At 43.1% G+C, this 21175-nt stretch overlaps 2 protein-coding genes and 2 long non-coding RNA genes across 11 annotated transcripts; 3 read left to right on the top strand and 1 right to left on the bottom strand.

Moving 5' to 3' along the window:
• The first annotated feature begins 1763 nt into the window (after nt 1-1763).
• On the top strand, nt 1764-4444 carry LOC135618732 (uncharacterized). Of its 3 annotated transcripts, none has more exons than XR_010489119.1 (3): nt 1764-1809; nt 1914-4032; nt 4306-4444. It is a non-coding gene; the product is annotated as an uncharacterized LOC135618732 (long non-coding RNA). The 3 variants fall into 3 exon arrangements; XR_010489120.1 differs by having other exon boundaries at nt 1771-2057; nt 2227-4032; XR_010489118.1 differs by having other exon boundaries at nt 1771-3676; nt 3955-4032.
• Nucleotides 4231-10080, bottom strand: LOC103993801 (probable LRR receptor-like serine/threonine-protein kinase At2g16250). 4 transcript variants are annotated; one of them, XM_018830832.2, is made up of 5 exons: nt 9605-10080; nt 7448-9464; nt 5920-6048; nt 5327-5349; nt 4231-5240 (listed from the first exon to the last, which is right to left on the bottom strand). In XM_018830832.2, exons 2-5 carry the CDS (start codon nt 9400-9402, stop codon nt 4645-4647), a joined length of 2703 nt encoding a protein of 900 aa, XP_018686377.2. In that variant the 5' UTR covers nt 9403-9464; nt 9605-10080; the 3' UTR covers nt 4231-4644. The 4 variants fall into 4 exon arrangements, with proteins under 4 accessions (XP_018686377.2, XP_009412271.2, XP_064975963.1 ...); XM_009413996.3 differs by having other exon boundaries at nt 7448-9461; XM_065119891.1 differs by having other exon boundaries at nt 9620-10080.
• A 3152-nt stretch (nt 10081-13232) lies between these two features.
• LOC135618227 (uncharacterized) lies at nt 13233-15706 on the top strand. 3 transcript variants are annotated; one of them, XR_010488946.1, is made up of 6 exons: nt 13233-13377; nt 14604-14714; nt 14822-14912; nt 14987-15046; nt 15129-15320; nt 15415-15703. It is a non-coding gene; the product is annotated as an uncharacterized LOC135618227 (long non-coding RNA). The 3 variants fall into 3 exon arrangements; XR_010488947.1 differs by having other exon boundaries at nt 14599-14714; nt 15129-15706; XR_010488945.1 differs by having other exon boundaries at nt 15129-15704.
• A 922-nt stretch (nt 15707-16628) lies between these two features.
• LOC135618730 (glycine-rich RNA-binding protein GRP1A-like) lies at nt 16629-17644 on the top strand. The gene is made up of 2 exons (XM_065119890.1): nt 16629-16825; nt 16920-17644. The coding sequence occupies exons 1-2, from the start codon at nt 16712-16714 to the stop codon at nt 17334-17336; spliced, it is 531 nt and encodes a 176-aa protein (XP_064975962.1). The 5' UTR covers nt 16629-16711; the 3' UTR covers nt 17337-17644.
• The last annotated feature ends 3531 nt before the right edge of the window (nt 17645-21175 follow it).

Genomic DNA, 21175 nt, shown 5'->3' with positions numbered 1-21175 from the left:
ACCAGAGCTTTTACTGAAAGCAAATGGAGTGCATGCATCTATGCGAATGCCTAGAATGGCATACAGCATTATTGGTCAAGACAATAAACTCATTTACGTGGATTGTTCTTGGACCTTGCTCAGATGTTTGTACCTTTAAGAGTTCATCGAAATGCATGTGCGAAGGATAATTGATGCAAAATTCAGTATAAATGCTGAAAAAATGTGTCAGTGCTACTTGGAGGTAGGATGAAGAGCTTATTTATGTCATTGCCCCCATGTATGCCTAACTGTTGGGGGTGCTACAGCTTAATCTGTGCAAAATCTATGAAACTCTTTGGCTTGATTTGTTTTCTGTTTCTTCTTTTGTTGAAATCACATTTTTAGTATAAGATCATTCTACAGCATACATTCGGTGATATTTTGTTATTGTGCAGGCGGGATGTCTTTGTGGCTCTGACATTTGCTTTGGTATTTGTCTTGCTCATAGTATCTTGCTATGCAGCACTTTACTTCAGACACTTCCTGATTTCAGCTGTTCTTGTATTCCTTGGAATTCTTCTTCCAACATGCCTTAAGATTTCTAGGCATAGATGGCTTGCAAGGAAAAAGGAGAGAAGAATGTCATTACCTTTGTCGACGTGAATATCATTGGGATTTTATAATTTTTCAGGCTGATAACCTGTCTAATTTGCGGGCAGACATGAGATATTGGTTTAGCTTGGGTTATCTACGAGATCACCCAACAATGATTTCGCATTGGTTGCTGTTGGCTTGATGATGTTCCCACTTTTCTGGAGTAATCATGGTAATGCAACCTTTTTTTGGGGGGGGTGGGGTATATGTTAATGGTTTCTTTTAACATTGGAGATTATCTTCGGCAGCATCTGCTGGGGCTGATATAATTGATACACTTTGCATCTGACTCAAATTCGTTATGGGGCTGATCTTTTCTCTACGTTTGCTTTGATGGATCAGAGAAATTGAAGGTTGTAAAATGTTGTTACTTTGTTTATGATGTTATATTTGTCATATTCGGAAAAGTATCACTTAATAACATGTATACTGAATTATTTTGCTTGCAAGGTATGGTCTTTGATGAACAAGAAAATCATATACGTATTTGAGTAATTACATTTATATTGAACTTCATCATGCAGGGATACAAACATGATGCACTTATCAGGATTGATTTATAGCTTAAGAACAAGAATGGTCCTGATGTTTGAATCTTGATCTTGAAATGCTTAATCTTGAGCATGAAAGCAGAACTTCTTTTGTACATGTCAAATAGTGGGTTTCTTTATTAATTTTTTTCTTTTTTTTTTAGGGATTTTTTTGTGACATATTGTGATTTAGTTGGTTTATAGGTTTAGATGTATATCCTTTTTAGCTAGTGCTTATGAATTTTAATCAATGATTTAAACTCATCAAATTGTTAGACTAATTATTTCATTGGATCGATAGTATCCGAGTAGAGTACCATAAATATATATTAAACATCAATTATAAATTTGTATTGGATTCGATGTATATTTTAAATGTGTTCCTTCCGAAAGACGGTTAGCCGAGGCGGGTACGTCTCGGACGGGTGCATCTAATATCCTTCACTGTACGGTGTGGACGAGCGACGAAGTCGGTTCGTTCCACGCAAGCGCAAATTGGATGAGTACACGTGACCGAATCCTGTCCGTTCGAACAGCACCGCTTCATTCGAGCCGTCGGTCTCCTTTCCTTGGGTCCATAAATAACGAACTCCCCGTTAGTTATCGTCTGGGTTTCCTCCGGCTGTTCTACGGATCCCGTTGAGTTCCTCGCAATTCCGCTTAGGTTTCTCTTTTCTTTCCGGCTTATTCTCTTGTCCTACATTGTATTTTGATTCTTGCCTGTTGTAGATCCTTTTGGCTCAACTCGATGATCGATCGATGGTGCAGATGTGCTTGCTGTATTTGGTTCTGTTCTCTGTTCTTCTTTTGGATCTCTAGCGTTGCAGATCACCGGGAGATGATCTTCCGCTTGCAAAGCAGATAGCTGGCAAGACCATGGAGGTCTCTGGCGCTCTTCGTCGTCTCGGTTTGGTCTGTTTTCTCGGCTTATTCTCCGCCCTTGAACTTTCTTGCGTAGTCCGCAGATGCCTCTTGTGTGATATGCTGCTTTTTCATGACGTCCATCGTGGTTTCTTGCTGATTCGTCTATATATCGGTACGTTCTTCCCTTCTTCTAATCTTTCCCTGTGGGATATCATAGTTTCAACTCCAAGCTGCGTGAGGCGGTAACGAGGATGTGTATGTTCGATACCGGTCGACTTTGTTCTCTGGCGAAGTAGGTTCGCTGCCAAAGGCCTATATCCTATTTCTTGCTTTCTTCCATGGAAGATCGGATGTGGTGCTGATCTTATCCAAGGACGCGTCCGAGAAGCAAATAGTGTTCGATGACCATTAGATTAAGTGCAACGAAACTAGACTGGGGATCTTGATGGATGGGGGAAGGTAATTTGGACCTATACATGTTCTATAGACCTTTGCCATGTTGGGTGCGCTCGCATGGCAGGTCGCTCATCGTTAATAAAATTTTCCTTTTCTTGTGTGGGAGGAGAGATCGCACGGGGGTAATTATTTTCAGCCCCGGGTTCTCTCCTCGTGTGCTGTGTCTTTACTCTCTGCCATTTCCATCTATCTACCAATCACACTCCTGTAGTTTCCATCGCCGTTTAATCCTCATGACCACCTGGGATGCAAGCTTCGTGGCCATTTCTCCAAATCAGTGAGGTATAGATAGTCTTCCCCTTTGTTCTTCGCAAATCAGATTAAATGTCAAATTCTTTACTACTAATTTCGTGCACCTATAACTGCCACAAATTCTGATTATCGGATATCATTTCAATTTATTATATGCCAATTTTTCATTGGAATCAATTTTGCAATTTATTTGTGCTATCTTATAGTTGTCAATAGGGAAATGCCTGTAAATATGTTGATATAGTATATGCATCTATATATGCAAGCTTCATTTAATTTAACTGCCTATTATTTCTGCCACAATTATTTACTCATTTGTTTCTCCTTCAGGGCAACCACAAAGAACAAAAAAACATTGATGCTTACTAAGGTTGCATGGTATTATTATTTTCACAAAATTTACATGTTACGGCGGTGACCATTGTGAGGTTTTCAATCTTGTGATGTGTGGAATTTGGTCGTTAAATTTTCAGTGTTATGTTGTTGTTAACTATCGTGATATTTCTCTTATGCTGTCAAAGTGAATAATTGAATCAACTATGTCCGTGATTTGGACATACACTATGTACGTGCTCAGCCTGCTCTTAAAATCTGAGTGAACGATGGTATCACGGCATCGTCTTGAAATTTCTTCCTTGGGACTTTTTGACTTGGTTACAACTACTCTTAAGTCTGTCTGTTTGTCTTCTTTTTTATGGTTCTATTTATTCGGTGAGGCTGTCATGTGATTGGTTCAAAAATATGCCAAAGCCTCTTTAAAACTAGTTGCTGCAGAATTAGTAGCGGTATAAATTCCGTGACGCACCCATGCCGTACTCCTGATCTTTTGCTGTTGATGTGGATGCTGGGAAGCCTGTTGCTATGCGGTTTGCCGAGGCAGCAGCTCACTGCTCCCTGTGCGCTGCCGTGACGGCGGAGTGCGAGGTCGGAATCTGTCTCCCTAAGCTTTAGTTGACAAGGTAATGAATGGTGTTTGTACTTTCATAATATAGCTCCACTAGTTTCAACTAGTATCATTATTATTAGAAATTCGTCCTCTCATTTTGTGAAAGACTTTTTTGCAACTGAAATTTCTTTCTTTTTTTTTAAGATTCTTTAGAGTATCTGTTCGTTATTTGACCAGATAAGGCTGAATTGAATACAGATATTGTTAATTGTAGAGTAAATATTCTTTGATTTAAAAATTAGGATGTTCAATTCCATTTCGAATTTTGTATAATTTGTCATGTGGTGGCAGCTGAAGCTGCTGCGGGGGTGTGCGAACCAGGAAGCAACCAAAAGACTTATGGCGTGAAATATCATCCACGTTTGAGTGGTAAATATTTGATCATAAATGGTAAAAAGTATATCATCATGCCCATTATCAAATTCTCGTTGTGGTGTAAGACCTAATAAATTTCGTCCTCAGAGTAATTTCCAGATTTTGATTGAAGAGAGCATCTCTCACTGTCATATATATATATATATATATATATATATATATATGCCACAAGCCTTTGCTTGTTCAAACTCATTAACGAACAATGAATCATTGCATGTTTATTCTGTTGCTTATTCAGTTCACACTTCAAATGGCTTAAAATTTCAGACACGTCAAAGTCTGGAGGAGCTTCGGAGTAGTTCCCTTTGTTGAGCGAAACACAAGTTGCAATGTGAAACCACTGTACAATACTCCAAAAACACCACCAGCAACTGACAAAATTACACGAGAAAAGAATCACAGCCCAGACTGCCAAAAGAAAATGAATCACCTGTAAATGTATTTTTGGCTTTCCCAACAGAAAAGTTGTGCATTGGTGGTGCATGAGCAGGAGCAGAAGACGGACATCTCATCTGTAGAGAGTTGGTTAGGGGGACGGCGGAGCCGATGAGTGATGTGCATGAACTCGATGTCTTTATTACCCAAAGAATCACCAAAGCCTTCCTCTCAATCCTGCATGTCACGAACACCGGACGGCTCGGGGAAGATCTCCTTGGACAGCCGCTTCCTAGAGAACGATTGCTCCCCTCCTCCGCTCCCTTGAGACCTGGTTGTACCCGACCATTTCACCGCTTGATCCTCCCTCGCTTGCCCTGGTGCCACACACATGGTCTCGGAGGAGCTGCGTCGCCAGCTTCCCATGAATGCCAAATTCCAAGAACCCCTTGACGAAGTCATCGTCGTCAGCGTAGCGGTCGACCCGGTGGTGATGTCCTGCCTTACCACCTTCAACGGGTTCTCCAATGCCGTGAGGATATGCCTCGCTTGCGGCCGCCTATTAGGCTTCGGATTGAGGCAAGACTTTGCAACGATTGCCATGGCCCAGACCTCCTCCAAGTGGTCCTCGTCCACCACCAAGAAAGGATCCACGATCTTCGTCACGGCTTCCTTCTCGTACATGTTGATGTGAGGCAGGGTATGATCAAGCCACTCGTTCGTCGCATTAACATCGTTTGACCCACTAATGCCGAGCTTCCCGGTGATCAGCTCCAGCAACACTTTCCCAAAACAATATACGTCATATGCACATGTTGCAGGAGGCCCTGCAGATTGCAGATTTAGGGAGTAGAAGCAATGGAGTGATATGAAGCAATTGAAACAAAGGAGAGTCGGAATTAAATATTCATACCGGATATATTTTGCACTGATACCCTGTACATCAATCACGGAGGAGAAGCAGCGGTTAGAACATGGCAAGCTTGATTGAATCTTAGAAAAATATGAGGGAAAGAATGCAAGTCTCATGCACATCTCTTTTTTGATTCTCTATACGATGCCATCTCTCTTGAAAGAATCTCAGTTAATTAAGAAACAGACGACTACATCTGCCGAAAGACATGGTTATTTGAGGTCTCATATTGCTTTTTATGCCTCTTTCTATGATTGGTGCTTTATTTTCTAATAAAGGTTTTATAATCACATACAGCTACTGCTGATTTGTCTGAATGCTTTTTTACCATCAATCTCTTAATGTCGTAATCCTTTTCGCTATTGACTTGATCGATATGCTTCATTTGTCAAAAAACAGTACCCAACATTCAAGTTAAGTGAATGACACGAAAAATCAATTTGCAAACTACAAACAGAAATCAACTGATGCACAAAGATTCATCAAGATCCAAAATAGACAGAAAACTGACCCACCATAAAACCCTAGGATACTACTACATATATGCTATCTCAAGAATTATTAACAAAGGAAAATTGTGGATTGGAACTTACTGTGACATTCTCAATAGCCTGGTGATGGCCTTCTGGTGTGCTTCCCCTTCCTGAGCACAGACCTCACTCAAACTTCCAAGCCGCACCTCGAATTTGTCATCAAGAAGGACACTGCTTGCTTGGATGTCTCTGCAACCACAACAGTCTATCCATTACATAGTACTAAATAGGCGATACTTCTTGTGCCGGAAAGAAAATTTCGACAGGATCACCACAAAATATATCAATGGAGGCAACAAGTAGCTTTTGCAAAGAAATTAACTTTGTTAGCAAAAATTTGAATCTTATGCATAGAAAATCACTAGACGAAGCACCATGAACTCCAAGATAGCTCATGCATGTTTGATTAGTACAATGTTGTCAAGTACAGCTGACATGTTGCATACATAATAGCTGTCAAGAATCAATCCTAGAATTATGGACGATAATGGTACACACATAAAATCTATTCTTAGTTACCTAAGCTATGTACCTATATCACCTCAGTTTTAAGATTATTTATGTATGCACATGCCATTTATGCAATAAATATATGACATGACCACATCCAAAGCTGTCGTGCCCGTCTGAGAATGCAACATCCAGTGCACAAAAATCTATATTTCTGTTTGCTTATGTTCAGTCTCTAAAGCTGAGAATACAACAACATCCAGTATCTAAAGATTAGAGCACCTCAAGGCAGTCTGATTGCATAAAATGTTGTGTAAACGTGTTAAATTGACCTAAGGCCGAATGAAAACATGAAGACTAAGAGGGCTGCTGGCATCTCGAGACAAGATAAATATGCCAAACATAATTGGATAAGTATAAGTGTTCAGTAATCATTCGACATGGAAAAAATGGACCAAGAAAAAGGACCAATCTGCTGCTACGCAATTCTTCAAATGAATTAGCAAAGTAGAGAATACAAAAGAAAAATAGCAAAAAAGAGAAGTTAGGAGTTGGCCTAATGTAATTCTTTAAAAGGTAAAAATGACGCAAAAAGTCAGGATTCAAGAATGATCAAGAAATTCAACAGCATGAAACAGAGTAAATAATGAAAAGAAGAATCTTTTAAGCATATCCAAAATGCTTATAAAAAAAAAAGTAGATTGTCAAGTATTGGACACTTTGGTAACCTAAAAGACTTCAAACCCTCAGGTTGGCAAAATAACAAGACATATCCAAGTTTCCGAATTCAATAAACCTTGGGAATGGAGCTGTGGAAAGATCTATAAGATATGAAGAGTGGATAATATGTGTTTTCTCACTCACTAAGTTTGTTATATGGAGATCATAACAAAGATGATGGATAAAGCAATCCACAAGAATACATCCAGCAATCATGGTGCTGAAGGTGAAAATCAATTGAATTTGGTGGAAGAGCTTCCGAGATGATAGGGAAAACAAAAAACATTGAACCCGCAAAGACTATCTAAGATAAAAATTCTAGTATCTGAATCAATTTGTTTCTATATTCACTTGTGCAGGCAGACCTATAATTGAACTAGAGTAACCATTGTTTAACTCGACAATATAAGAGCATTACCTATGAACAAGTGGCGGCGAACAATCATGATGAAGATAGCACAGTGCCTGAGCAATGCCTGTTGCAATCTTCAACCTCTTTATCCAATCTAATGACTGCAACCCTTCTTCTGGCTCAGGTTTCGCCTGCAACACCATATAGAGGTCACCGTTTGGCACATATTTATAGACAAGGAATTTCTCGTTCTCATTCTCCAAGCAGTGGCCCATAAATGGCACCAATCTCTCATGCAAACCCTTGGAGAATAAATCCAACTCTGCAGCATGAGCATCCTTTCTGACCTTCCGTACATCCATCCTCTTCACAACCACAGGAATTCCCGTGTCCAATGTGCCATGGTAGATATCGCTCGAATGTCCCTTCTTGATGAGGTTGGCATCACTAAAATCCAAAGTAGCCCGAAACAGCTGCTCATAACTGAAGGCCTCCCCTACATTCGACAAATTGACATAAACACCAGGGGCCTGTGTGCCACTGACAGATGGATCTGCACCTGCACCATTCTCGTGCAGTTCAGCTTTCCGGCCACCAGATCTCTTCAAACAGCATACCAGTAAAACGACCAGTATCACGAGCACCAGAGCACCTCCAAACGCCCCAATCAAGATATACTTTAAGTTCCGATGACCCTCCTTGGAAGTGCCTGAAGGCGGGGCAGTACCCGGTGTGTCATCACCATCATAAAGTAGCCCTCTTGCCGAATAAAACTGCAAACAGTCATCTGGACTTCTCTGATTCTTAGTATTTTTGAAGCAATTCAATCCAAAAGACACATTGCTGCTCGCATTATCTAATGGCAATCGACCTTTGAAGTAGTTATCTGATATATTTACCGTTGCAAACTTGGCGAAGACACTCCCAAAGCTAGAAGAGATATAACCATAATAGAGGTTGCTTGAAAGGTCGAAGAGAGCATCACTGTCGTTTCCTTCGACAATAGCCGGCACAAGGTCTGGAAGTACTCCAGTGAGGTTATTGTAAGAGACGTCAACCAAGCGTAGCTCCAAAAGAGACCAGAGTGAGTCAGGTAATGTCCCAGAGAAATTGTTGCGACTCAGTTTGATGGACTGAAGCCGGGGAAGAACGGCCAAGAGACCGGTCGTGAGACTGCCTGAAAGCGAGTTGTTGGCCAAGATGAGATGTTGTAGGCTCCTTAGGTTCTTGAGGTCATCAGGAAGCGATCCGGCGAGGGAATTGAAGCTGAGATCAAGAATGGCGAGCGAAGAGAGATCACCGAGCTGTGCAGGGACCGATCCGGTGAGGTTATTGTTCGCCAGGATCAGGGTTTTCAAGGCTCGGAGCGTGCCGAGGGCCAGCGGCAGCGAACCGGATAGGGAGTTGGAGGAGAGGTCGAGGTAGACGAGGTTGGCGAGCGCCGCGAAGGACGCCGGGATAGGCCCGGAGAGGGCGTTGCGAGAGAGGTCGAGGAGAGTGAGGTTGCTCAGCTGACCGAGCGTGGGCGGGATGTTGCCCGTGATGGCGTTGCCAGCCAGGTTGAGCACGGCGAGCCCGGCGGCGCCGCTGAGCGAGTTAGGGATGGAGCCGACGACGGAGGCGTCGCGGAGAATGAGGACCGCAAAGGTCGGGGCGAGTTCTCGGCCGAACCAGTCCGGGATGGGTCCGGGGAGGGCGAACCCGGTGGCGTTGAAGGAGACGAGCTGGGTAAGGTTCCTGAGCCCGTCGACCGCGAACCGGGGGCTCAGACGACCCACCCGGGTACGGCGGAGGCCGGAGAGGTCGAGGCGCACGACCCGGCCGGAGGCGCTGCAGGCGACGCCGGTCCAGGACGTGCACGGGTCCGCCCGCCGCGGCCAGTCCCGGGCTCGGAGACCAAGCGAGGCACGGAGGCTGTACAACCCCGCGAGATCAGCCGCCGAGCTCAGTTTCTGCGCCGCCGCGGCGCGCCACAGCGCGAAGACGACGAAGACAACAACGGCGGCCACGACACGGGGCATGGCTACAGCTGGGCCATCAATCGCGGGCCTCCGAGCGCCTCCTCCTCGTCTCCACTTCTCTTCTTGATTCCAGAAAGATCGATTCAAAATTAAATGAAAAAAGGGGGGAAAATCGAGAAAAAAAAAAGGAAACAAATTAAAAGAAGAAAAGAGGAGGGAAAAATCAAAATCCAATGGGAGAAGAAAAGAATTGAAAAGCGACCTCTGCCGCTGCTACCTCCGCAGCTACTCGTTCGGGCCAAATTAAGAGGCTTCCTCCAATTTAATGCTCATGTCCCGATTCCAAACGCCTGCTCTTTCTTCTCCCTTCTCTCCTCTCTTTCCCTCCCCCCAATAATGATGATAGTAATAGCACTGCGCGACGATCATAAGGACATTAAAGGTTAGATTACAATGATCGGCTGGGTGGCGGCCTAGGAAGGACAGGGAAAGGGTGGCGACGGCGCCGTCGCCGGCGCCGTTGGCCGGAGGTACGGGGGGTTTGACTTGTACGGCAAGAGCGGGAGAGAGAGCTAAGTGGGGAGGTCCGACGTTAAATCATCGGCGGTGGAAATGGCTTCGTCTTCGGGCCGCAGATTCCTAAAACATCCCCCATTCTTTCCCCTCTCTCTCTCTCTCTCTCTCTCTCTCTCTCTCTCACCCACTCCCGCTCTTCTTCGCCTTTACATATCTGCCCTTTCGTGTTTCAATATCACGTATTCGCCATATATACGGTTGATGATTCTGGGACGTAAATGCCCCTGGGTCAAGGGGTGACGAGGACTTTATGATTGGGGAAGGCAGGATGTTGACCGCCTCCAATCTGAACAGTTGTGATCCCGTGGAATTTTGACCGTGTGCCTCGAAATTGACGGCTCCTGATGCGGTCGTTATCGAGTCTCTAAGACGGTGTGCCGTCTTTGCATTTCGTGCGCATTTGATTTCCCACATCATACGGCGCTTGCTGATCGACCAGCTCTCAATTATATGCTAAAGATGAGTGCAACTCGTTTCATCGTCACAAAAGTCTAACTCGACCATCTTGTCGGCAGTCAAAGGAAGGCTCTGAGATCAATCGCTTGGATATATATATATATATATGTTGTTGACATCTTTCTCTACCTAAATTAACTCAACTCCTAGACTTGGCTTTTTCACTACCATATCTTATAAATACAGATTATTTAGAGGAAAGGAAAAGAAAAGATGCCTAAGAGCAAGTTGCTGAAATGCATCGATTGAACAGTGGACAGCTGCAACTCGTAGAAGAAAGCAAGAACCCTATTCGACACGCAATACCTTGTGATGTCTTCTCACATGCATTCGTAGGAGAAGAAGATTAAGATCATGATCCATTATGTGCCTTGTGTGAAAATGAAGAGGAGCTGCGGGTGACTGGTTCAAATATTGCTGCTTAAAATCTCTCAAACATCGAAGAAAATAGAACATAATAGCTGACGATATAATAAGAGAGATGTCGACTCGGATGATGATAAATGGCAAGCGTGTGAGCACTGTCCTTCATCTACCCAGACAATTACCTGCCCCGTGATCGGAGATGTGGGGGCCACGACTGCGAGACGTGTGGTTCTTTTCTTTCCGCACCCGGGAGAGCACGGGACCCGCGTTGACCAAACCCTGCCGCCGACCAACGTGGAGCTGTTATAGCTTGCGGTGGCTCCGCGATCCCCCTTTGACCACACGCGCCCGCGTTGACGGCCCGGGTTTTCTTGGAACATCCAATTTGCCACCACCCTCTTCCTACTAATTGTATACTCGATTCAACCTCACGATCACTTAATCGACTCGTCCTAAATCCAATTAAAGGATCGGGTCGAATAGACAACGGTGCCATAAAAAAAATTTAAATATGTACTGTTGTTGCTTATTGTTGTTGATCGTAGGGTCGACGTCGCTTGATTTAATCCCAAGATCATAAGTTCATCTCGAGAGCCCATAAGGGGTCGTTAGAGGAGGTTGAGGTGGGGAACAGATTCGATCAATAGCGATCTTGAGATATTGCTTGTTGGCCAAAGACAAATATAGTATCATTCTGAGGTGCGTTTTAGCCTCATCGAGGTCACTACATAATTGATCGACTTCGAGATGATATTTTTAATCTAACCCTTTCAATGATAAGATTAGTTGGGAAATGAAAAATGATTGAGATGCCTCACATTTTATACTTTTAGAGTTGATTTTTATACCTGAGCGATTGATGGAATAAGACCAACCACTAGTTTAGATGCTCCTTACGTCCTACAAAGACTTATTTATATCAATGGCTAATTAACATACATCTCTATGAGTAACATCACGAAATGATTATTGTGGGGGTGTCGTTCGTTAGGCTGGAGCCTATCTATGATAAGCAAGGAATGGCCCCTACATTACGCATTCAAAAAAAGAAAAAATGAGAATTGGGCCACGTCACCTAAGAATACCCTTTGTCGTTAGGTGTGTAGGTCTTTCCAAAATCATGATAGACAATAGGTGATAGATCATTTACAACAGATGTACCAAAACAAAAGAAGAAAGAAGGATGCATCTTATCATCAGGGATTAATTCACCTTGTAGTTGGCTCGTGCGGTTCTTCCGAATATAAGATGGGCAGAGGTTGATGGATCATACTTTTATTAACACTCATAGGAAAGGGGTAAGGGGTTCTTATGCTCACACTATTTACCATATGACAGTCTCCGACTAGATGAGTTAATACTTATGTAATTATTTTCCTTGTCACTTATCATTTTAATTTAATATTTGAATAACAATCTACAAAATGCTCACAAATTTTACATCATCCAACCTCGAATCTTCTAATCATCATTGGAGGAGGTTCTCAAGCATCCTTGATCGTCACTCAAAGGTTCATGTTTCCTGCGTGAGACTTACTCTTAATCATGACACCTCTATAATCGACTTATTGCCCCATACCTCAAAATTTCCAAGAGAATATAATTAAGATATATTAATAAGAGGATACTACGGCTATGCATGTCTTATATCGACGGCCAATTGGCTTCCCATCAGAATCCATGTTGACCGCTGCAGCACCTTTCAATTGGTCAACCGGCAACAGTGCTGATTTCTGCACTCACACACACACACACACACACTGCATGGAATGGGAAACCATTAGCAAGTGGGAACGGGTGTTCTCCGTCAACACAAGTGTCTCTTTCTGTGATGTGGAGTGGTTAGGATCGAATGATCATCGAGATAATGCATACTGCTGAGCGAGTAATATATAGGAGATCATTAGATAAATTATTATGATGGCATGGATTCTTAACAATATAATAGATAATTGGATATATATATACAATATAATAATAGATCATTAGATAAAGGTTGGACGGAAGGTAGTGCTCTGTGCAGGTAATTGGCATCACATTCTCAGCCATGTTCTTCTGTTATCGTGACTTTGGGAAGTCAACTCCAAATCAAGTCAACTGCTTCATTAATGCCGTCCTCTTCCCCTGTGATGTGGAGAGATGGAATCAACGCGCTTGCAACTAAAAAGGAAGGAACACAGCACTTGTCTTGTGCAGTCACGTCGCCATGATAAAGCTAACTTTAGATCACAAGCCTATATAGTTGTTTTCTTTTGGGTAGAATTATGTGGTTAATAGGTTGATTTCAAGCTATTATATTTAGTAATTTTTTTTGTTTTGTAAAGGATAGGTGATAAAGATTATATTATATTGTAATAAATTATTTAAGTCTTTATTAATTAATTTAGCCGATATATTTCAATTTAGTAAATTGACACTATTAGCGTTTATGTATGTATGTATGTATATTAATCTCCATTAATTTTGGTTTGGGATGGTAATGTGGTGTTCGGGCCACTTTAAGCTCGGCCCAGTCCGCATCGGGGAATCGGAGGGAAGGGCTCTGCTGAACTGGACGGGACCGGGGGAGGGTTTCGACTTCCGGTGTCTTCCCGTGGAGTTGCGGAGGCCGGCGGCCACCTCAAGCTCATCCGCCGAGTTCGGTTTCATTTCTTTCTTCTTCTTCTTCTTCTTCTTCTTCCGGATTTCTGTGTGAGCGTTCTGGATTTCTGGATGAGGATTTGGCGAATTCCGAAACTTCGATTGATCTGTTATGTTGAATGCCCTTTCCAATTTGATGTGGAGGTTTCGCTTTTGGAAATGGGTAGCATGAAGATAAAGGAATGCAGTTTGATTATCTCGTCTCCTTTATCAAATTTGCCCTTGGAAGACGATATTAGTGGAATCAGGTTACGATCTATTTGGACAGAAGGAATGCGAGACATGGAGTGTGATCGAAGGGCTATTTAGTTATCATCATGAGAGGGGAAGACTGTATTAGATTGCGAGATCCCTAACGATAAAATGACCATCTAGGATAGCGATGATCGTCTTCCAGATACAACCTTAAACTATATTTGTATATGTACTTTTTCCTCTTTATGAAATCTAAATACTATTCTTCGCATGTAATTTGAGGCATTTGCTTCTTCAAAGTCAAATAGGCTATGATGAAATTAGATGTAACCTCATTAGACCTAAACCTCTTATGCCTCTGATGAAAATCTAGCAAGTAGTGCTTGATTGATTATGTTGTACTCAAGCAGCGAATTATTCTGTTGTCATCTACATCCACTTTAATATTCATCACTAAGAACATCAAGAGATACCTGCTCTGTAACTTCAGCTTGTGATATCTGCACAAGACTATAGTCACATCGAGAGATACCTGCTCTTTAATATTCATCAGAAATGATGTTGTTGGATCGTCCGATTATGGTACTTTAGCCACAAAACCTCATCTAGAATTGGGCTTTGTCGAAAAGTCAACTCTATGAGTTTGTTTAATCTACCTCAATCAACTTGTTACTTGCACTGCGATAGTCTCCTTACCATTTGATCATCTCTCTTAAATAAAGTCCAAAGCAAGCACCTTATGCTTTCTTTTTTTGTTTCATACTTCATTGACCTAACATTCTAGAGATTATAACTTCATATCAAGTCATAGAGCACATTGATTCATATGCCCTATTTTTCATCTTAACTTAGATTTATTTTTTTTCCTTGTGCAAAAAATATTTATTTTTTATAAAAAAAATTTCTTGTGTCAATATTGCCAAAAGTGTCTCTCTGTATTTGGAGGTAAAACTGCTGGTCTATCCGATACCTTGCAAATGCAAGAGCCTTATACATTGGGTTCCACTTATTTCTTGTGTCTAGATCAGACATATCGCCGAAGCTGCCTTAATATGACTACGTGCAGAAGAATCTCAGTAAGCATTCTGCCTGTGAAAATTAGGCTGCGTGGTCGAGATCATCTACTTATTATGATTCAGGTACATCTAATTTCTACAATTATCCTTAGTATAGCATCATGTTTTTAATTTTCTTATCAGTTTGTTGTGGCTGAGTGGCGCATCTCTTTTGCTGGGGAACTTTGCAGTGGCATTGTAACTGAGGTGGAAGAAAATGATGGTAATTGATGAAAGTGTTCCTGAGATATTTACGTTCAGACAATTTTTTTATGATTTAAGGTAATATAAATTGTTCATGCAGTGAGATTTCATAGATATTCTTGTTTGTTTACACAACCACTTGCACTTGATAGAACAAGTACCATTCTCCCAGAATCCAAGAGCATCGGACAAATCTGATCCATGGTTGGAAGGTTAGTAAATCATAGGAAAATGTTAACTTCTTCTTTTGGGACAAACTGTTATTGATGATTGAAAACCATGCTTCTTTTTTAGTTCTAGCGAGATGATGGTGCCTGATGGAATTGTCAACAGGTCTTGGTTTTAGTGATCAAGACTCGAGAGAGCAGCAAATCCGATGAAGTAGAGAACAAGTTGATGTTTTGTGATAGAGTATCATGCTCATATGCCGAAGAGAAGCATCTCCTAGATCAAATTGATGATGTGCCTTTTGGCCTTGCGTCACAGGTGAATTGTTCTGTCCTACCTGTTCTTATCAGTAATAGTTACTATCTCATCTATTTTTTCATTAAAAATAATTAGAAAAAAATTTATTACATAGAATGACGAATGTGACGCTCATCCGAGGCCCTATTACTTATACAGCAATGCACTAACCAATCGGAAGAGACTGTTTTATCTATTTCAATGTTCAATTGTGCATGCCAAATCTCTAGCATGGCTTCTCATGTGTGTGCCAAGTTCAGATTTATATTTTGTTCTCATGGGACTCAGAACATGAGACCTATTACTTAATACAGTAATGTACTAACCAATCGGAAGAGACTGTTCTATCTATTTCAATGTTTAATTGTGCATGCCAAATATCTAGCATTGCTTCTCATGTGTATGCCAACTTCAGTTTTTATATTTTGTTACAATACACTAATTCGTGCCAAATCTCTCATGCTGTTTCTCCTATAAGTTTTAAGTGATTGCCTTTCTTCGTTCAGAAATGGGTATATGCCTGGAATCTTCAAGTGTGTATATTCACTTAATCTTATAATTATGTTTCATGTCAATTACCTTTTCTATACCATGAGTAATATATGTCCATTCAATCTGTTAGCCTGATGGTACGTATTTTTGGCTCTTATTTGCTGGGGAGCAGAATATATTTTCTTTACAAAAGGTAAATGATAAGGAATTGGAGTTCATGACATTAAAATATTTAACCAGTCAATATATTTAAAAAAAAATCAAAATAAAAAGATACATAAGATGATTAGAAATCTGTTGAGACACTAACAGGGAATCATTATAACGATAAGTTGGGATGTGATGTGCCCAAATGACATATGAATGAAAGCGGGAGTGACGTCTGAAAAGAATTATAATTCGATACCGATATTTTTTTAGGTCGTTTTCGTTGTCTTACGCGACACGATCGAAAGACGTGGCATCATCTTTGCCGCACGATTCCTCTTCCCTCGATCGTCACGACGAGGAGTACTTGCTTCGACGTCGGGATCGTGCAATCGGAGGGAGGAGAATGTCCGCCCCTTTGTTTTATTGGTTCATCGTGGGTCCCGCGGTGCGCACTGTTGCTTCCTCCAATCACGAGGCAGGGACGCGAACAGGGGTGAGCCACAACCTGACCCAGAAAACCGTCACCCTCGACGCGTCGAACACGGATAACGCTTCGAGGGGTGGGGAGGTAATTTCGGACATGCAGATATTTTGCTCGACCCTAAAAGCTGGTCGGCGTCTTGATGTTTCCGACGGTAGATCCTTCGCGCGGTGAGATTACCTCATCGCCTACTGTTCTCTATAAATTGGCGCGATTTATAGATCTAGGGTTTCTCGTGCTCTCTTCGAGGCGGGTTGGTTTCTTCTCCCCGCCTTTCTCTTTTCCTCCGATGGCGAATTCCGACTCTGAGTACCGTTGCTTCGTCGGCGGCCTCGCCTGGGCCACCGACGACGCTTCCCTCGAGAGGGCCTTTAGCCCTTTCGGCGAGATCATCGAGTCCAAGGTGATCTGCCTTTTGACCCGTCTGTCGACTAATTTTCTTCTCCTCTTTCGCGGATCTGTTGGATCTTATGGCGTGCGCTGTGTTCTGGGTGCAGATCATCAATGACAAGGAGACGGGGAGGTCGAGGGGGTTCGGGTTTGTTACCTTCCGCGACGAGCAGTCGATGAGGGACGCCATCGAGGGGATGAACGGCCAGATCCTCGATGGGAGGAGCATCACCGTCAACGAAGCCCAGGCCCGCAGCGGCGGGGGCGGCTTCCGCAGCGGCGGAGGCGGCGGGTACGGTGGTGGTCGCCGTGACGGAGGAGGGTACAACCGCGGAGGAGGCGGCGGCGGCTATGGAGGAGGCGGCGGTGGCTATGGGGGAGGCGGTGGTGGCTACGGAGGAGGCGGTGGCGGCTACGGAGGAGGCGGTGGGTACGGCCGCGACCGCGGATACGCCGGTGGTGACGGTGCGTCGCGCTTCCCAAGGGGCGGTGGTGGCGCGTCGGACGGGAACTGGAGGAAGTGAGCCGTGGTCGAGGGCTCTGTGGTGTCGTTAAAGTTATGTCGGTCTCGTTTGGTTCGCGTTGTTTGCTTTTGTGATTCCGCCGTGGTCGTTGCTGTGATGTCTTTGGTCTGCGCCTCCCTTTCGGTCATCGGAAAGGATTTGGTTCGCGTTGTATTTAAAAGTTCCTTCCGATTAGATCTCTCTCCGGACGGCGCATCTTCGTAAAGGGGGGTCTCTCATTTCATCGACAGAAATTAGTCCAAATATTTTCCAAATTCTAGCAGATGATTCACAGCATTGCACAACTAATAAGATTTTAATTTTGTGTATCGCTTTGTGATCTTTAATTCCTCGCGGTGTTGATGGTGGCAGCAACGACCATGGAAGACACTGTTATGTCGATCCGATGCTTGCTCGAGCGTATGTGTGCTACTGTAGTAGGCTGGCGGTGACATCTTTCCAGTTCGCGGCTCGTGCATTTGGCCACCGATGGAATGTTCACATGCAGTCCTGCAGTCATTGGCAGCAGCAACACTACCATGGAATTCAACTGTTTTGTTTGCGACGAACGCATAATTGAATGTTAGAAATAAAAATTAGATCTCCTCAGTTCTTAAGTCTTTAGATGGAATAATAATAATATTATTATTGGATTCAGTGTTTTCTTAAGCTTTTAGATCAAGATGATTGGATTCAGTGTTTTGAGTTACTCCTTAAATCCGAACCGATTTGAATCAGTTGTCGGTTTTAAATCGATTCAGATAGTTCGATTCGAAATCGAACTGAAATCCAATAATTTTTGCATTGACGATTAACGGTTTGAGACCGAGTACAGATGAATTTTGAGCCGTATCCCAAACGATCCTCTTCAACCTCATTGCAATTAGGACACGTTGGAGAAGGGTTGCGACCTCCCAGGCCATGCAACCAACCTGTTGACCCAATGTAAGGAAGTCCCACATCTGGTCAACCACTTCGCCTCTCTCTCTCTCTTCACCGTTGATTGACTTTACTAACGGAGACATGATTCGAGCATCATGATATGAATCGGGGAAGCGTGGGAGGTGCGATTGGTGGTGTTATTATTTTGATGTCGTGAATCATCGTGATTTGATTCTGTCTCAAAGGCACAAGGTCGTCCAAATGACCCATGTGGCGATTGAGCGACGAGATTGAAGTCCGGGAAGGTTCGATCGAAACAATTTCGGGATGGCAATTGACTGTATAAGGTGACTCCTAAATCGAACCGAGGTATGCTCTGACCTCCTCGGGGTTATGGGACTGAGTCGATGTGTGCCTTGGTCTCCTTGGGGATTCTGTATAAGAGATCAGCGTCGGAGGAGATTTTTTGACGTAACCCCTCCGATGATAAAGTTATTTCTTATGGAGTTGAAACAGTAGTGGATTCGAGTCCTTCTATTTCATATGCTTCTAGTGTGTCTTACTCAGTGCGCTCATTATAACAAAATGCCCCGACGTTGGTCAGGTTTCTCGGCACACATCTTGGGCATCTTTTTCCTGATTTTTCTATCGTGGCAGCCATTCGTCCCTACCATAGCGAGTTAGGGGGGTTTCGTCATGGCAAACCTTTGTCCCCATCGTAGTGAGTCAGTGGGGTTCCACTGTGGTGGGCCTTCGTCCCTGTCATAGTGGGTATCCATTCTTATCGTAGCGGGTCTGCTTTCCACCATAGCGAGTCTTTGTCCTTGCTATAGTGGGTCTCCATCCTCACTGTAGTAAGTCAGTGGGCTTCGACCATAGATGGCATTCATCCCCATCGTAGCGGGTCTTCTTTTCTACTATGGTGAACCTTCGACCTGCCATAGCGAATAGTGAGTCTTCGTTTCCACCATAGCGGGTTAAGGGCTTCTGTCATGGTAGGGCTTCATCCCACCGTAGCGGGTTAAGGGCTTCTGTAATGGTGGGGCTTCATCCCACCGTAGCGGGTTAAGGGCTTCCATCGGGGCGGGCCTTTATTTCGACGTAGCAGGTCTTCATTTCCACCATAGCGAGTCAAGTGCTTTCGTCATGTCGGACCTTCATCCCTGCCGTAGCAAGTTTGTGCAACCTATCATCGTCGATCGGGATGGGATGTTCCCACAGGGCAAACCCTCATGTAGCTGGCCAAGGCGTTAGGTCCTAGCTTGCCAATCCATCATGTCGTGGCAAGGTGAGGCGGCTAGCAAGTGGACATCAGATTGTGGTGGATTTTTCTCGCCTCCTCAAGTCGTGGTGGGTTTTTTTCTGCCTTGTCAAGGGTGCAATAGGTCTCGAGGCTCGTGCCCTCTTAGTGGGTCTTGAAGCTTCTACCCTTTATGATAAGGCTCGAGTTCCCCTACTATCAGGGGCTCCCTCGAGGTGCTATCATGAAGGGAGCTTCGTGCCATCAAGAATCTTCCGAGCTGGGGACAATTAACCCAATTGTGGGAGGCAAGGGGGTGAGAACTTTCTTCAAATTTCTTTTGTTTGCTAGGGGGAAAGGATCATTTTGTGCCTTAGCCCTTTTCTTTAGCCTTCACATTCTTGGATTTCAAGAGCTTTTGCCTTACCCTTTGTCATTGCCTTCGAAGGGTTGATCGACCTCTCCCCATCTCCCTCGGCAATCCTCTAACGTCCACAAACTAGGTTGAGATGTCTTCGCCCTCTCAAACTAGCTTTGATTCATTAAGTCGATAGTCCATTGAGGTCCATGCTTCATCCTCGAGTAATCTAAGAGTGGCGCGGGTTGATTTACCCTCATTTGGGGATGATTCTGATGGATCCAAAAGCTCCTTTGGGACCTGGAGTCCATGCATGGTGCTTATGACTGTGACTTAATCAGAACTGCATCTCAACTGGATTGGCTGTGATCTCTCTATTGCATCTCACCAAAGTATGAGCTGCTTGTCCTAAGACCTGAGTAGTGTCCCTTTGACCCGATCCTCTAGGCCTTCTGTTTATTTTGTGATGCCCTTGAAGCGAGGCTACACCTCTCATTTCACCCGAATTGGCTGTGATCTCTCTATTGCATCTCACCGAAGTACGAGCTGCTTGTCCCAAGACCTGGGCAGCATCCCTTTGACCCGATCCTCTGGGCCTTCTATTTATTTTGTGATGCCCTCGAGGTGGGATTACGCCTCTCATTTCCTCTCATGACATCGAGAGTGAATGATCCTCTATCGACACTTAATTGCCTTTGTAAGGTTGGTTACCACTTCCGATGGTCGATTATGCTAGATCTGGAACCTCCAGACCTATAAATTTGATAGCAAAGAGCGGAGTATTTATACAGAGCATCATTGGTGTCTCAAATCTAAGGACCAAACACACAATTGAGACCACAAAATCACTGTCTGACGATGAGATATCATTAACCATATAGGATTCTATGAGCGAAACAATCAGTGAACCAATTCTCCAATGAGCACCTGCATTGTACCCATAGTGTCCCCATATAAGTGACTATGAGAGCAGCCACCTCCATCATATGGACGGTTATACAACACACCAGTATATCCAGCTATCTTGATGTCCATATCGAATAACCTATTATCGAGAATATTTAGGGTTTGTGTTTATAGACAAATTAGTCTTATTATCATGATCTCATCATGATCTAATTCTCATTGCACAGATCCAAGAACAATATAATATATTCATCATCTAATATAAAGTGAGAAAAAAATATAATAATAATAATAATCAATTATAAATTCTTAATTTTAAAGGGTAAAACTATCATTTTATTTAGGATATATAATCGAAATTTTTTATTTTGAAGCATAGAACTATCAAAAGGATATAAATTAGAATTAAATGAATTTTCAAGGGCAAAACTATAATTTGGATAAGAAACCGTAATGCTAGCCACCCTCGTAGTT

The sequence above is a fragment of the Musa acuminata genome, chromosome BXJ2-8 (assembly GCF_036884655.1).
Source record: "Musa acuminata AAA Group cultivar baxijiao chromosome BXJ2-8, Cavendish_Baxijiao_AAA, whole genome shotgun sequence".
NCBI classification, from domain to species: domain Eukaryota; kingdom Viridiplantae; phylum Streptophyta; class Magnoliopsida; order Zingiberales; family Musaceae; genus Musa; species Musa acuminata.
This window is presented reverse-complemented; position numbering and strand designations above follow the sequence as displayed.

Coding starts and splice junctions, on each gene's coding strand:
- LOC103993801 (XM_009413995.3), bottom strand. CDS start 9,402: ATGCCCCGTGTCGTGGCCGCCGTTGTTGTCTTCGTCGTCTTCGCGCTG. Junction 6,049..7,447: donor TCGCCGCCACTTGTTCATAG/GTAATGCTCTTA, acceptor TTGTGGTTGCAG/AGACATCCAAGCAAGCAGTG. Junction 5,350..5,919: donor AGGCTATTGAGAATGTCACA/GTAAGTTCCAAT, acceptor ATTGATGTACAG/GGTATCAGTGCAAAATATAT.
- LOC135618730 (XM_065119890.1), top strand. CDS start 16,712: ATGGCGAATTCCGACTCTGAGTACCGTTGCTTCGTCGGCGGCCTCGCC. Junction 16,826..16,919: donor GCGAGATCATCGAGTCCAAG/GTGATCTGCCTT, acceptor TTCTGGGTGCAG/ATCATCAATGACAAGGAGAC.